This window comes from Hyla sarda, chromosome 1, assembly GCF_029499605.1.
Source record: "Hyla sarda isolate aHylSar1 chromosome 1, aHylSar1.hap1, whole genome shotgun sequence".
Lineage (NCBI taxonomy): Eukaryota > Metazoa > Chordata > Amphibia > Anura > Hylidae > Hyla > Hyla sarda.
The window spans coordinates 93,696,844-93,712,257 of NC_079189.1; the positions used below are offsets into that span (position 1 = coordinate 93,696,844).

General features: G+C 45.9%; 1 protein-coding gene across 3 annotated transcripts in view; it reads left to right on the forward strand.

The window, feature by feature from the left end:
• The first annotated feature begins 14,211 nt into the window (after positions 1-14,211).
• Positions 14,212-15,414, forward strand: part of FIP1L1 (factor interacting with PAPOLA and CPSF1) — an 83,968-nt gene continuing 82,765 nt past the window's right edge. Inside the window, exon 1 of one of the 3 annotated variants that reach the window (XM_056558048.1) lies at positions 14,212-14,453. In XM_056558048.1, coding sequence (XP_056414023.1) covers positions 14,282-14,453 — 172 coding nt within the window. In that variant the 5' untranslated portion in view covers positions 14,212-14,281. The remainder of the gene's footprint in view (positions 14,454-15,414) is intronic. The other 2 variants (XM_056558029.1, XM_056558036.1) reach the window with 2 other exon arrangements.

Below are 15,414 nucleotides of genomic sequence, written 5' to 3' on the forward strand. Positions count from 1 at the left end.
GGATGCTAGTGACAGGTAGCGGGATAATAGCAACCAATCACATTAGAATTAGAATGTCAGAACTTGCTTTTTTTTTTTTTTTTGCCCGGTGACTTTATTTGCACTTTTTTTCAGACAGAAAAGATTCAACAAAAGTAGTGAATTCATAAATGCAGTTACACTCGTATTCAGGTGTATGTGGTTTTCTAAGGACACATTGAGAATTGTCATCGACCGGGGTCTGACACAATATGCATTCTTGGGAATACTTCCTGTGTATTGTTTCAACTTTTTAAATTTTATATATATTTATATATATATATATATATATATATATATATATATATAGTGCCCTTTGATACATAACGCAAACGCAAGTACGATAAATGTCATACAGAGTAAATTGCAGACCAGACAATACATTGTGGACACCATTGGATAGCTCCTAGGACAGTGGTCTCCAACCTGCGGACCTCCAGATGTTGCAAAACTACAACTCCCAGCATGCCCGGACAGCCGTTGGCTGTCCGGGCATGCTGGGAGTTGTAGTTTTGCAACATCTAGAGGTCCGCAGGTTGGAGACCACTGTCCTAGGATATAAAGACAAACTGTACTTTTCCTGGAGCTGGGGATGATTGCCAAACATAATAAATCACCTTTTTATTTCTACATCAAGTGTCAAGGAGGCGGAGCATAGCTTTTCAAGTGCCACAAATGCTCCATTCGCTCCCCCATACCTCCCACCCCTCCTTGATTAATATGCAGAGCCCTATACAACACTCATGGGGCTGGGAGGTGAGGGTTAGAGAGGACCAGACTGTGGTTTTTGGCTCAACTCCGCCTACTGGACTGAGAGATAAAAAGGAGATTTCATAAGTTTGATAACCTCCATCAGTTCCAGGAAAGGAACAGCTTGCTTATATGTGCTAACAAGTATCCAATTGTGTCTGCAGCTCTTAGCAGCAAATATATCTGACAGATTCCCTTTAACCCCTTAAGGACTCAGGGTTTTTCCGTTTTTGCACTTTCGTTTTTTCCTCCTTACCTTTTAAAAATCATAACCCTTTCAATTTTCCACCTAAAAATCCATATTATGGCATATTTTTTGCGTCGCCAATTCTACTTTGCAGTGACATTAGTCATTTTACCCAAAAATGTACGTTGAAACGGAGAAAAAAAATCATTGTGCGACAAAATCGAAAAAAAACGCCATTTTGTAACTTTTGGGGGCTTCCGTTTCTACACAGTGCATATTTCGGTAAAAATTACACCTTATCATTATTCTGTAGGTCCATACGGTTAAAATGATACCCTACTTATATAAGTTTGATTTTGTCGCACTTCTGGAAAAAATCATAACTACATGCAGGAAAATTTATACGTTTAAAAATGTCATCTTCTGACCCCTATAACTTTTTTATTTTTCCACGTACGGGGCGGTATGAGGACTCATTTTTTGCGCCGTGATCTGAAGTTTTATTGGTATGATTTTTGTTTTGATCTGACTTTTTGATCACTTTTTATTCATTTTTTAATGTTATAAAAAGTTACCAAAATACGCTTTTTTGGACTTTGGAATTTTTTTGCGCGTACGCCATTGACCGTACGGCTTAATTAATGATATATTTTTATAGTTCGGACATTTACGCACGCGGCGATACCACATATGTTTATTATTTTTTTTTTTTACACTGTTTTATTTTTTTTATGGGAAAAGGGGGGTGATTCAAACTTTTATTAGGGAAGGGGTTAAATGACCTTTATTAACACTTTTTTTTTACTTTTTTTTTGCAGTGTTATAGGTCCCATAGGGACCTATAACACTGCACACACTGATCTCTCATCCTGATCACAGGCGTGTATTAACACGCCTGTGATCAGCATTATCGGCACTTGACTGCTCCTGCCTGGATCTCAGGCACGGAGCAGTCATTCGTCGATCGGACACCGAGGAGGCAGGTAAGAGCCCTCCCGGTGTCCGATCAGCTGTTCGGGACGCCGCGATTTCACTGAGCAGCCGGGATACTTTCAGTTTCACTTTAGAAGCGGCGGTCAGCTTTGACCGCCGCTTCTAAAGGGTTAATACCGCACATCGCCGCGATCGGCGATGTGTGGTATTAGCCGCGGGTCCTGGCCGTTGATTAGTGCCGGGACCCACGCGATATGATGCGGGATCGCGGCGCGATCCCGCTTCATATCGCGGGAGCCGGCGCAGGACGTAAATATACGTCCTGCGTCGTTAAGGGGTTAAAAGGGTTATCCAGCTGGCAAAAAAAAACTTACTTATCATTCGGTCCCTGTAGCCTTCAGTATAGCTGCTCTGGTGTTCACTGTGCACCACATCCTCGTGCTAGAGCCAGTCAGTGATTGGCTTTTTCTTGTCCTTTTTTCTTCTGCTTTTTACTTATTCTTTGTTATATTTCAATTTTTTACCTAGGCACTACCTGTTTCTACAGACCAGGCTCTTAGCTTGGGTCATACCGCTGTCGATGCTTCAGTGCCTTCGCCTGCCTTATATGTGTATTATGTTTGAACTTATGATTCAGCCTTCCTCTGGGTAGGGTGGTTAGTTGGTATGTGTTTTTATTCTTATATTGTAAAATAAATAGTAAAAAAAATCCAGTAATTAAGCAACGCTCTGACATATTGGGCCCCAGCACCAGGAAGTGGAACACCAGGGACATTGGAACAGATAAACTGGAGGCTACTAGGACAGACTGAGAGATAAGTATAGTTTTTTTTTTTTTGGGCAAATAACCCCTTTAAGGGTAGGTTCACACATAGTATTTTGGTCAGTAATGTTAGTTTAGGTTCAGACCTTGCCGACATCAAATTCTGTGCTATACGTTGGCAACCCAGGAGCATGGAATGCTATTGTGTACCATAGTAGGTTCCTGTTGGCCCCATTCATTTCTATGTAGAAATCACAGAAACAAGTAATCGGCTCACTGGTCTGATGGGAGGGTCGAGAATACATGGATATCGATAAGTGTTGCGTTGCAATTGTTACGCCGAGCGCTCCGGGTCCCCGTTCCTCCCCGGAGCGCTCGCCTCATCTTCGTTGTTGCAGCGCCCCGGTCAGATCCACTGACCGGGTGCGCTGCGGTCCCGCCTTCAGCCGGGGTGCGATTCGCGATGCGGGTAGCGCCCGCTCGCGATGCGCACCCCGGTCCCCGTACCTGACTCGCTCTCCCTCGGTCCTGTCCCGGCGCGCGCGGCCCCGCTCCCTAGGGCGCGCGCGCGCCGGGTCTCTGCGATTTAAAGGGCCAGTGCACCAATGATGGTGCCTGGCCCAATCTTCCCAATTAGCTTAATTGGTTCCCACCTGTTCCCTGGATATATCTAGTCTCCTCCCTTGCACTCCCTTGCCGGATCTTGTTGCACTTGTGCCTAGTGAAAGCATTCCTTGTCTGTTCCTAGTCCGTGTTCCTGACCTCCTGCCGTTGCCCCTGACTACGATCCTTGCCGCCTGCCCCCGACCTTCTGCTACGTCCGACCTTGCTTCTGCCTACTCCATTGTACCGCGCCTATCTTCAGCATCTTCAGCAGCCAGAGAGGTGAGCCGTTGCTAGTGGATACGACCTGGTCACTACCGCCGCAGCAAGACCATCCCGCTTTGCGGCGGGCTCTGGTGAAAACCTGTAGTGACTTAGAACCGGTCCACTAGCGCGGTCCTCGCCATCCCTCTCTGGCACAGAGGATCCACTACCTGCCAGCCGGCAGCGTGACAGTAGATCCGGCCATGGATCCCGCTGAGGTTCCCCTGCCAGTTGTCTCTGATATCGCCCGACAGATCGCCCATCTAACCCACCAGCTGTCGGAAGTGTCCACCATTTTGCACCAACATCCCCTGCCAGTTGCCTCTGATATCGCCCGACAGGTCGCCCTTCTAACCCACCAGCTGTCGGAAGTGCGCCAACATTCGCAACTTCTTCAGCAATCATCTCCTCCGCCAGCTCCTGCACCCCTTCCGCAGCGAGTGGCCACTCCTAGCCTCCGCCTGTCCTTGCCGGACAAATTTAATGGGGACTCTAAGTATTGCCATGGCTTTCTTTCGCAATGTTCCCAGCACTTGGAGATGATGTCGGACCAGTTTCCTACTGAAAGGTCTAAGGTGGCTTTCGTGTTCTGCCTTCGGTCTGGAAAAGCCCTGTCATGGGCCGCACCGCTCTGGGACCGCAATGACCCCGTCACTGCCTCTGTACACTCCTTCTTCTCGGAAATTCGAAGTGTCTTTGAGGAACCTGCCCGAGCTTCTTCAGCCGAGATTGCCCTGCTGAACCTGGCCCAGGGTGTTTCTTCCGTTGGCGAGTACGCCATTCAGTTCCGTGCTCTTGCTTACGAGTTGTCCTGGAATAGTGAGACTCTCTGCGCGACCTTTAAAAAAGGCCTATCCAGCAACATTAAAGATGTTCTGGCCGCACGAGAGACTCCTGCTGACCTACATGAACTCATTCATCTAGCCACTCGCATTGACATGCGTTCTTCCGGATGGCGTCTGGAGCTCCGCCTGGATATGGACTTTGTTCGCACGAAGCGTTTTTTCTCTCCGGCTCCTCTCTCCTCTGGTCCTCTGCAATCTGTTCCTGTGCTTCCCGCCGCGGAGGCTATGCATGTTGACCGGTCTTGCTTGACACCTCAAGAGAGGACACGACGCCGCATGGAGAATCTTTGCCTGTACTATGCCGGTACCGAACACTTCCTGAAGGATTGTCCTATCCGTCCTCCCCGCCTGGAAAGACGCACGCTGACTCCGCACGAAGGTGACACAGTTCTTGATGTCAACTCTGCTTCTCCACGCCTTACTGTGCCTGTGCGGATATCTGCCTCTACCTTCTCCTTCTCTACTATGCTCTTCTTGGATTCCGGATCTGCAGGAAAATTTTTTTTGGCCTCTCTCATCAACAGGTTCTACGTTCCTGTGACCAGTCTCGCCAGACCCCTCTACATCTATTGTTTTTACAATAAAAGATTGGACTGTCTTGTACGTTTCCACACTGAACCCCTCCTAATTTGCATCGGACCTCTTCACGGAAAAATTGAGTTTTTTTTCAGGTTCTTTGGCCCCAAGAAGAGGGGGAGACCCAAGGGGGGGGGTACTGTTACGCCGAGCGCTCCGGGTCCCCGTTCCTCCCCGGAGCGCTCGCCTCATCTTCGTTGTTGCAGCGCCCCGGTCAGATCCACTGACCGGGTGCGCTGCGGTCCCGCCTTCAGCCGGGGTGCGATTCGCGATGCGGGTAGCGCCCGCTCGCGATGCGCACCCCGGTCCCCGTACCTGACTCGCTCTCCCTCGGTCCTGTCCCGGCGCGCGCGGCCCCGCTCCCTAGGGCGCGCGCGCGCCGGGTCTCTGCGATTTAAAGGGCCAGTGCACCAATGATGGTGCCTGGCCCAATCTTCCCAATTAGCTTAATTGGTTCCCACCTGTTCCCTGGATATATCTAGTCTCCTCCCTTGCACTCCCTTGCCGGATCTTGTTGCACTTGTGCCTAGTGAAAGCATTCCTTGTCTGTTCCTAGTCCGTGTTCCTGACCTCCTGCCGTTGCCCCTGACTACGATCCTTGCCGCCTGCCCCCGACCTTCTGCTACGTCCGACCTTGCTTCTGCCTACTCCATTGTACCGCGCCTATCTTCAGCATCTTCAGCAGCCAGAGAGGTGAGCCGTTGCTAGTGGATACGACCTGGTCACTACCGCCGCAGCAAGACCATCCCGCTTTGCGGCGGGCTCTGGTGAAAACCTGTAGTGACTTAGAACCGGTCCACTAGCGCGGTCCTCGCCATCCCTCTCTGGCACAGAGGATCCACTACCTGCCAGCCGGCAGCGTGACAGCAATCCACTGAAGAAAAATTATTCCAGAGGTCTATTACAAGGATACCCAAGTTACAGACAGGCTGAATAATACAGCGCCCACTTAATTATAAGCCATAAGCTTAATAATAATTAAACAGCCTACTCTTGCAAGTTTGCTCAACAGTTGGCTATTGTGGTCCATTTTCAAGAGTAAACTGGTATTTTGAAGAATTCAGAAGCTTGTACGCCTGCACTTTGGAGTGTTAAAGAAGACAGTATAGGGGAGATTTATCAAAACCTGTCCAGAGGAAAAGTTGCCCATAGCAACCAATCAGATCGCTTTTTTTCATTTTTCACGGGCCTTTTCAAAAATGAAAGAAGCCATCTGATTGGTTGCTATGGGCAACTCAGCAACTTTTCCTCTGGGCAGGTTTTGATAAATCCCCCCTATATGTTTAAAATATGGATCAAACATAATCACTCGTAGACTACGTTTGGTTCACCGAACTAACAGAGAGGCAGCTTAACACATCCGGATGCCATCCAGTCCAGAACTGGGAGAAAGAAGGGGTAAGTATTCATTAATATTGGCCTTTACCTATTAGGTTAATCCAATAGGTAGCAGACAATACAAAAAAATTGCGACAATCTCCACAACCAGAGAGTAGAACAGTGGAGCCCCGACAGTTGACTACATTACCATAGTTTACCATCACATTGCTGCATTGGCAGAAGCTGCGAAGATTGCCCTAAAGTTTTATAAAAATCCTGCCATTGCAGCAATGTGATAGTAAAGTATGATTTAACTGTTCGACAGGCAGGTGCATAGAATATATTTGTCACAGTAGGGACACAGTCATGCTATGCATCTTGTGGTACTGAGAAATTTATTCTGAGAAATGTATTATGGTCTCCTAAGGGCATAAGAATTTGTCAGTATCACAAGGTGCATGGCACCACTAACTGTGTCCCTACCTACGACAAATATATGAACTGTACAGTGATCCCATAATCTTATGCTTTGCAGGGATCATGGTGGGAAATTTATCAAAACCTGTCCAGAGGAAAAGTTGGCCAAAGCAACCAATCAGATCGCTTCTTTCATTTTTCAGGGGCCTTGTTAAAAATGAAAGAAGAGGGCTGATTGGTTGCTATGAGAAACTAGGCAACTTCTCCTCTGGACAGGTTTTGATAAATCTCCCCCATGTTCTTTTGTTTACAGGACTTAGGCTGGGTTCACATCAACGTTTTCATCTCTGTTGTAGAAATGAGCAACGGAGATTAAAAAAGAAGGTAACAGGTCCCATTTATATCAATAGGCTTTTTTTTAATCTCCCCTGTACTCTGTTACTGTCCATTGTGTTGAATAAATTAAGGATGTAGTAATTTAATATTCCGTTATTTCATCCGTTATAGCTACTGACTATGCTCAGAAAAAAAACTGGTGAAAAATAATGGACATTAACTGAGAAAAACGGATGTTTTAACGGCTAATAACAGAAGTTAACAGTCCGTTATTTTATATGCAAGTTTTCCAAAATTGTTTACCATTTTACATAGAAACATAGAATGTGTCGGCAAATAAGAACCATTTGGCCCATCTAGTCTGCCCAATAATCTGAATCCTATCAATAGTCTCTGGCCCTATCTTATATGAATGATAGCCTTATGTTTATCCCATGCATGATTAAACTCCTACATTGCATTTGCAGCGACCACTTCTGCAGGAAGGCTATTCCCTGCATCCACTACTCTCTCAGCAAAGTAATACTTCCTGATATAACTGCATAAACCTTTACCCCTCTAATTTAAAACTATGTCCTCTTGTGGTAGTTTTTCTTCTTTTAAATATGCTCTCCTCCTTTACCGTGTTGATTCCCTTTATGTATATAAAAGTCTCTATCATATCCCCTCTGTCTCTTCTTTCTTCCAAGATATACATGTTCAGGTCCTTTTACTTTAATTAACATCAGTTTCATATCCATTATGAGTGACCTCCGTTCAGGGGCGGATCCAGAGTCGAGTCTCGGGAGGGGCACTATTAGAGTATTTTGTGTTGGCGGACAGAAAACAAGATGTTGCTCACGGAACTTACAATATTATTAAATGTATCATACAGTCCTAACCTTGTTTAAGACTCTTAGGCCGTGTTCACATGTCAGTATAATAATCAAATATACCAATTGCCACAGAATGGGAAAGTGCTAAAGAGGTTTTTACCATTTAAAACTACAGCTCCCAGTATGACCTAAGCAGTGGTGAGGGGATGCTGGGAGTTGTTGTTTCACCCATCATTACTGCAGAACTTACAAGTGACTCCAGCTCTGATGGGACACACACAGGAGGATACAGAATGATATCAGTGACTATAGGTGACGTCTTCTCTATAGTCTTTCCTTATCTAATTCAGATGGTACATACTGCCAGGAATTGTTCCAGCTATATTTTCTCTCAGCAGAACTTGACACCCAGATGGTTTCTATGTCAGCGGATTCTGATCCTCTATATGAAAACAATAATTATTATAATACTGCCAAACACTGTATTCTTCTAATACAATACTGCCACACACCCTCTGAATATAATTCTGACACACTGTACCTCCTGAATATACAACACACTGTACCCTCTGAATATAATACCGCCACACACCGTACCCTCTGAATATAATACTATCACACACCGTACCCTCTGAATATAATACTACCACACACTGCGCCATCTAAATATAATACTACCACACACTGTGCCTTCTGAATATAACACTACCACACACTGTACCCTCTGAATATAATACCGCCACACACCGTACCCTCTGTATATAATACTATCACACACTGCACCCTCTGAATATAATACTACCACACACTGTGTTCTCTGAATGTAATGCTACCACACACTGCACTCTCTGAATATAATTTGCTGTGCATTACACCCTCTGAATAAAATACCCAAATGTTTTGTGGCCCATAAAAAACGTACCACCCCAGAAATTCCTCATCATATACACTATACTTCTGAAATGCAGAACACTCTGTGCCTTCACATATAGTAATAATGCCCCATCTTGTGCCCCTACATATACTAATTATGACCCGTCCTGTTCCCCCCACATAATAATAATGCCCTCTGTCCTGTGCCCCTAACATATATTGCCCCCTGTGCCGTGCGCTTCACATATAATGCCCCCGTTCTTTGCCCCTCACATATAACGCCCCGTGCTGTGCCCTTCACATTTAATGCCCCTGTTCTTTGCCCCTCATATATAATGCCCCCATCATGCGCCCCTCACATATAATGCCCCGTGCTGTGCCCTTCACATATAATGCCCCCATTTTTTGCCCCTCACATATAATGCCCCCCATCATGCACCCCTCACATATAATGCCCCCTGTGCTGTGCCCCTCACATATAATGCCCCATCCTGTGCCCTCAGGGGGCATTATATGTGAGGGGGACAGCACAGGGGGCATTTTATGTTTGGGGCACATGAAAGGAGCATTATTTGTGAGGGGCACAGTACAGGGGGCATTATATGTGAGGGGTGCATGATGGGGGGCATTATATGTGAGGGGTGCGTGATGGGGGCATTATATGTGAGGGGTGCGTGATGGGGGCATTATATGTGATGGGCACAGCACAGGGTGCATTATATGTGAGGGGCACAGCACAGGGGGCATTATATGAAATAATGCCTCCTGTGCTGTGCCCCTCACATATAATGCCCCCTGTGCTGTGCCCCTCACATATAATGTCCCCTGTGCTGTGCCCCACACATATAATTTATATGTGTGGGGCACAGCACAGGGGGCATTGTATGTGTGCCCCTCACATATAATGCCCCCTGTGCTGTGCCCCTCACATATAATGTCCCCTGTGCTGTGCCCCACACATATAATTTATATGTGTGGGGCACAGCACAGGGGGCATTGTATGTGAGGGGCACAGCACAGGGGGCATTATATGTGTAGGACACAGCACAGGGGGCATTATATGCGTGGAGCACAGCACAGGGGGCATTATATGAAATAATGCCTCCTGTGCTGTGCCCCTCACATATAATGCCCCCTATGCCCCACACATAATTTATATGTGTGGGACACAGCACAGGGGGCATTATATGTGAGGGGCACAGCACAGGGGGCATTATATGTGAGGGGCACAGCACAGGGGACATTATTTCATATAATGCCCCCTGTGCTGTGCTCCACACATATAATGCCACCTGTGCTATGCCCCTCACACATAATTCCCCGAGCTTTGCCCCACACATATAATGCCCCCTGTGCTGTGCCCCTCACATATAAATTATATGTGTGGGGCACAGGGGGCATTATATGTGAGGGGCACAGCACAGGGGGCATTATATGTGAGGGGCACAGCACAGGGGGGCCCCCTGCCATGTGCTCTTCCCATATAATGCCCCCTGTGCTTTGCCCTACACATTAAATATTCCCTTTTTCCAAGTTTTTAAATCCCCCTCCTCCTGTATATAGTTTCCCCAAATCGCCTGGGCCCTTAGCATACTCTTCAGTACTCACAGTATGCAGGCTGAGGGGATAGGATCTCCGGGCGCCGGCGCGATGATGTGACGTCATCGCGCCGGCCTCTAGTGCATCGCGTCCCCGCAGCTCACACACTGTGTAATCACAGCGTGTGAAAGTTCAGTGAATGGTGGAGCTGGAGCTTACAGCTTCGGCTCCACCATGCAAGGTGGTGGGGCGGGTGCTGCGTGCGGCAATCTCGGGGGGGGGGGGGCAATTGCCCCGTTCCCCCCCCCCCCCTGGATCCGCCACTGCCTCCGTTATGTGTCAATCATAACTGATTTAAACATACCTTACGTGAACAATGCCTTATGCATTTATTTATTTATTCTCTTACAAGGAACAGTTTAATCAAAAGGATACTGAATACAAACCAGACAGGTTCATATGAAACACTCTATCCTGAATTTCAATACACATATGCATTCTTAAGATGAATCTTTATCTATAAATTTTTATAAATTTAACATTTATGAATTTTATCTATGAACTTTATTTTATTGATATTTGAGATTACCATTATTACCACAATTATTTTCTATTCTATACGGGAGCAGCCACAAGGGCCCTGCTTCTGTATTACATATATTGGGCCTCATTTACTAAGCTGAAACTGACCAGTTTTTGCCTGGTTATTTTGGCACAGAGTGTTTGCGACATGTCTGTGCCAGTGTGTGCCTGGAAAATCCGACAAACCCGACATTGCACTGTGAAAAGCCGAAAAGGGGCATGGTCTGACGCAAAAGGGGCATGACCGGCCCAAAAAGGGGCGTGGTTTCATAACCTGACCGATTTACTATTGAATTCACAGTAAATCCTGTGGATAAATGGCTGGAAATATCGATCTAGAAAAGGCTGGTCAGAAAATGTTCCCGACTTTTCCCAATAGTAAATAGAGAGGAATCCTGCAAGTCTGAAACAACTTTTCCCACTAGTAAAAACTCTTAGTAAATGAGGCCCATTATCTTGTACTAAATAAATATTTTTATAGTTTATAAAGTGGAAGATAATTTTTTTGGGTTATCATATTCTTTGTTTTTACACATAGGTCTATAGATATTTCTACTATCATATCATTTGATCAGTTACCCATCCACTAGGCACACTGAGGACTGACAGCTTTTTTCTAGTTCATTACATTATATTACACATTCAAGTTTATTGCACATAAAGGAGTATCCTTCAACCCCTTAAGGACCACAAGTTTTTCTGTTTTTGCACTTTCGTTTTTTCCTCCTCACCTTTTAAAAATCATAACCCTTTCAATTTTGCACCTAAAAGACCATATGATGGCTTATTTTTTGCGCCACCAATTGCAGTGACATCAGTCATTTTACCCAAAAATCTACGGCGAAACGGAAAAAAAAATAATTGTGTGACGAAATTGAAGAAAAAACGCCATTTTGTAACTTTTGGGGGCTTCCGTTTCTACGCAGTACATTTTTTGGTAAAAAAAAACTACACCTTATCTTTATTCTGTAGGTCCATACGGTTAAAATTATACCCTACTGTTACGCCGAGCGCTCCGGGTCCCCGCTCCTCCCCGGAGCGCTCACAGCGTTCTCCTGTTCGCAGCGCCCCGGTCAGACCCGCTGACCGGGAGCGCTGCGATAATGTCCCTAGCCGGGATGCGATTCACGATGCGGGACGCGCCCGCTCGCGGTGCGCATCCCGGCCCGCTTACCAGACTCGTTCCCAGTCTGTGCTGTCCCAGCGCGCGTGGCCCTGCTCCCTAGGGCGTGCGCGCGCCGGCTCTCTGCGATTTAAAGGGCCAGTGCGTCACTGATTGGCGCATGGTTTTAATTAGTATGTTCACCTGTGCACTTCCCTATATAACCTCCCTTCCCCTTCCCTTCCTTGACGGATCTTGTTGCCATTGTGCCAGTGAAAGCGTTCCTTGTGTATCCCAAGCCAGTGTTCCAGACCTCTTGCCGTTGCCCCTGAATACGATCCTTGCTGCCTGCCCTGACCTTCTGCTACGTTCGACCTTACTCTTGCCTAATCCCTTGTACCGCGCCTATCTCAGCAGTCAGAGAGGTTGAGCCGTTGCCAGTGAATACGACCTGGTTGCTACCGCCGCTGCAAGACCATCCCGCTTTGCGGCGGGCTCTGGTGAAAACCAGTAGCAACTTAGAACCGGTCCGGTTATACGTTTAAAATTGTCATATTCTAACCCCTATAACTTTTTTACTTTTCCGCATATGGGGCGGTATGAAGGCTCATTTTTTGCGCCATGATCTGAAGTTTTTAGAGGTACCATTTTTGTATTGATAGGACTTTTTGATCGCTTTTTATTCATGTTTCATGATATAAAAAGCGACCAAAAATATGTTATTTTGGACTTTGGAATTTTTTTGCGCGTACACCATTGACCGTGCAGGTTTAATTAATTATATATTTTTATAGTTCGGACGCAGCGATACCACATATGTTTATATTTATTTTTATTTACATGGTGTTTTTTTTTTTCTATGGGAAAAGGGGGGTGATTTGAACTTTTGACAGGGCGCAACAGGCAACAGTGGGTCCCGATGGACCCCATTCTAGTCAATGGGGTCCGTCGGGCGCCGCTGTTTTTCAGCGGGAGTAGCGGGAGAAAAAGACAGTGCAAGCTTTTTTTTTATTCCTGCTATTTTCCCCGGCGGCCCCGATGGCCTAACACTACCGTGTGACAACCGTAGTGTGAAAGAGGTAGCTAAAATGCAAGTACCGAAGCAAAAGTGGCAAAATTTAGCTGATGATTAAGAGGTTAAATACACATGATCTGAACCAGTCTCCAGATAGATGTCTTAGGTTAGGTTTACACTACTCAATTTCTAGCCAGACAAAATCTATCTGGAGATTACGAGTGTGGCTAGGACTGCGCGTATATTGCAGTAATCATGTATTCCAGGAGGTTTTCACCGTTAGAATGAGTAAGATTATTCTTTTGGCAGCAGAATTTCTGAGGCAGAACATCCACCACTAAAATTCTATAGTGTGCACTGTGCAGTGGAATCCCACTGCTAACAATGGCATTCTGCTGCACCGAAATTTTCGGAGTGTAATTTCTAAGCAAAATTCTGAAAGAGCTTTATTCATCATTCAATCGTCATTACAAGTCATACAATAAATAGCAATCACACAAAGCATGACAGTACAATATACAGCACAGGTTCCCTAAACACTATACCACATGCTACACTAACACTCCGCTCCATCACTCGATATCGAAGAAACAATGTCGAAAAACAACAAGATATTACATTCTGTGATCGGGGAAGGGTGTGGGATCAATGGGGGTAGTGGGGAGGGCAGATCACAGGGTCCAATGTATGGGTAGGTAGGGGAGGCAGAGGAGCGTTAATCCTCTTCTTCATCGACGTCCGGATAGTCCAAGATGGAATAGTCTCTAAGCCGGCTGCGGACCAGCCTGCGGCAGTCCTGGACGGACATGTCCTCCCTGTTGTAGATGAGGCGATTCCTGGCCAGCCATATAGCGTCTGTAAAACAGTTCTAAGCAAAATTCTGTAGTGTGAACCTAGCCTTAATACTGAGCAGATGTTGCTTTCTAGGTATTTAATATGGTCTATGGGGGGATATTTCTACTATTTATCAAGCTAACAGTAAGATTCTTTTTGTTGCCCATAGCAACCAATTACAGCCCAGCTTTTATTTTACCCGTGCAATATGGGACATGAATGCTGAACTGTGGTTTCTTGGGGCAACAAAGTAAGAGAATCTTACTTTAGGAAAGCTTGATAATTTTCTTTGCCCCTTTGCTTTTTTATATCAATAGGGAAACCAATAAAGTTCTTTGAAAAGGGGCAAACTATGCCCAAAAGCAAAATGGCCGCCGTGACTAAAACTAAGCGCTGTCACATGACAGTAATTATTAAGTTCCATTGGTTGCCAACCGATTCGCACGCTGTTCGTGAGTTGAGCTCGCAGGTTCTCGCGATAGCGGCTTTTTCCCTCTCTCTCAGGGAAGATGTCCGCCGGCGGGGACCTAATTGAGCGGATGGTGGTCACGTCGGAGAGTAGCGGCTCTAACGCGGCCGTTGCTCCTTCCACCTCCCCGACGGCAGCGAGTACAGCCACCACTACCACCGTGACTGCGGGCGGAGGAGTCGGGGATGAGGAGGAAGAGTGGCTGTATGGGGGTACGGGACTACCTGCGTGTGTTGTGTGGCCTGCGCCGTGTATACGGTGGACTTCCTCCATATTGTGGATACAAGAGTATTGGGGAGGGCAGACATCCATCACCTAAGTGCTGTCACGTGTCATCCCTCTCTCTACATCAGTGTTTCCCAATCAGGGTGCCTCCAGATGTTGCAAAACTACAACTCCCAGCATGCCTGGACAGCCTTTGGCTGTCCAGGCATGCTGGGAGTTGTAGTTTTGCAACACCTAGAAGCCCCCTGGTTGGAAAACACTGCCCTACATTATAAGCTTATTGTTGTCTGTTAAGTGCAGCCTATTGTTCCCAGTTATCAGCCATTTCTGCCATTGAAGACGCTGATCACAAAGCAAAAGTCCATGAATAGTTGTCTGTGCGTAGATATCAGTGTTTCCCAACCAGTGTGTCTCCAGCTGTAGCAAAACCACAACACCCAGCATGGTTCTCACCACGTTTTTGCAATACAGTTCCCGTATCAGGTTTTTGATGAAAAAAACGTATTCCTCAAAACCGGACTAAACTGTATCAAAACGTGTGTACAAATTATAACCCATATACGGTTAAAAACCATATAAGGTTTGAAAAATGTCTAGTTACATCCGTTGTTTTTTTTTTTTTTTTAAGAAAAAAGTGTACGTTTTTAACTTTTCACTCTATTATGAATAAAGTTTCACTTGTTTGATTGAAATTCCAAGAATAAAAACTGTGCAAAGTCAAAAACCGTATGGTGAAAATCAGATGGAACCGTATGCACATACAGTTCTGTACGGTTCCCATTGACTCCCATGTTAAATAAAAAAAACATATGATTTTTAACCCGGACCAAAAACCGTGGTAGGCTGCGGTTTTGGGTACGGGAAAAAAAACTGACAAAACCGTACAGGATGCAAAACGGACACAACCTGATGCATCTTTTGGCATGCGGTTTTCAATACACTTCCATA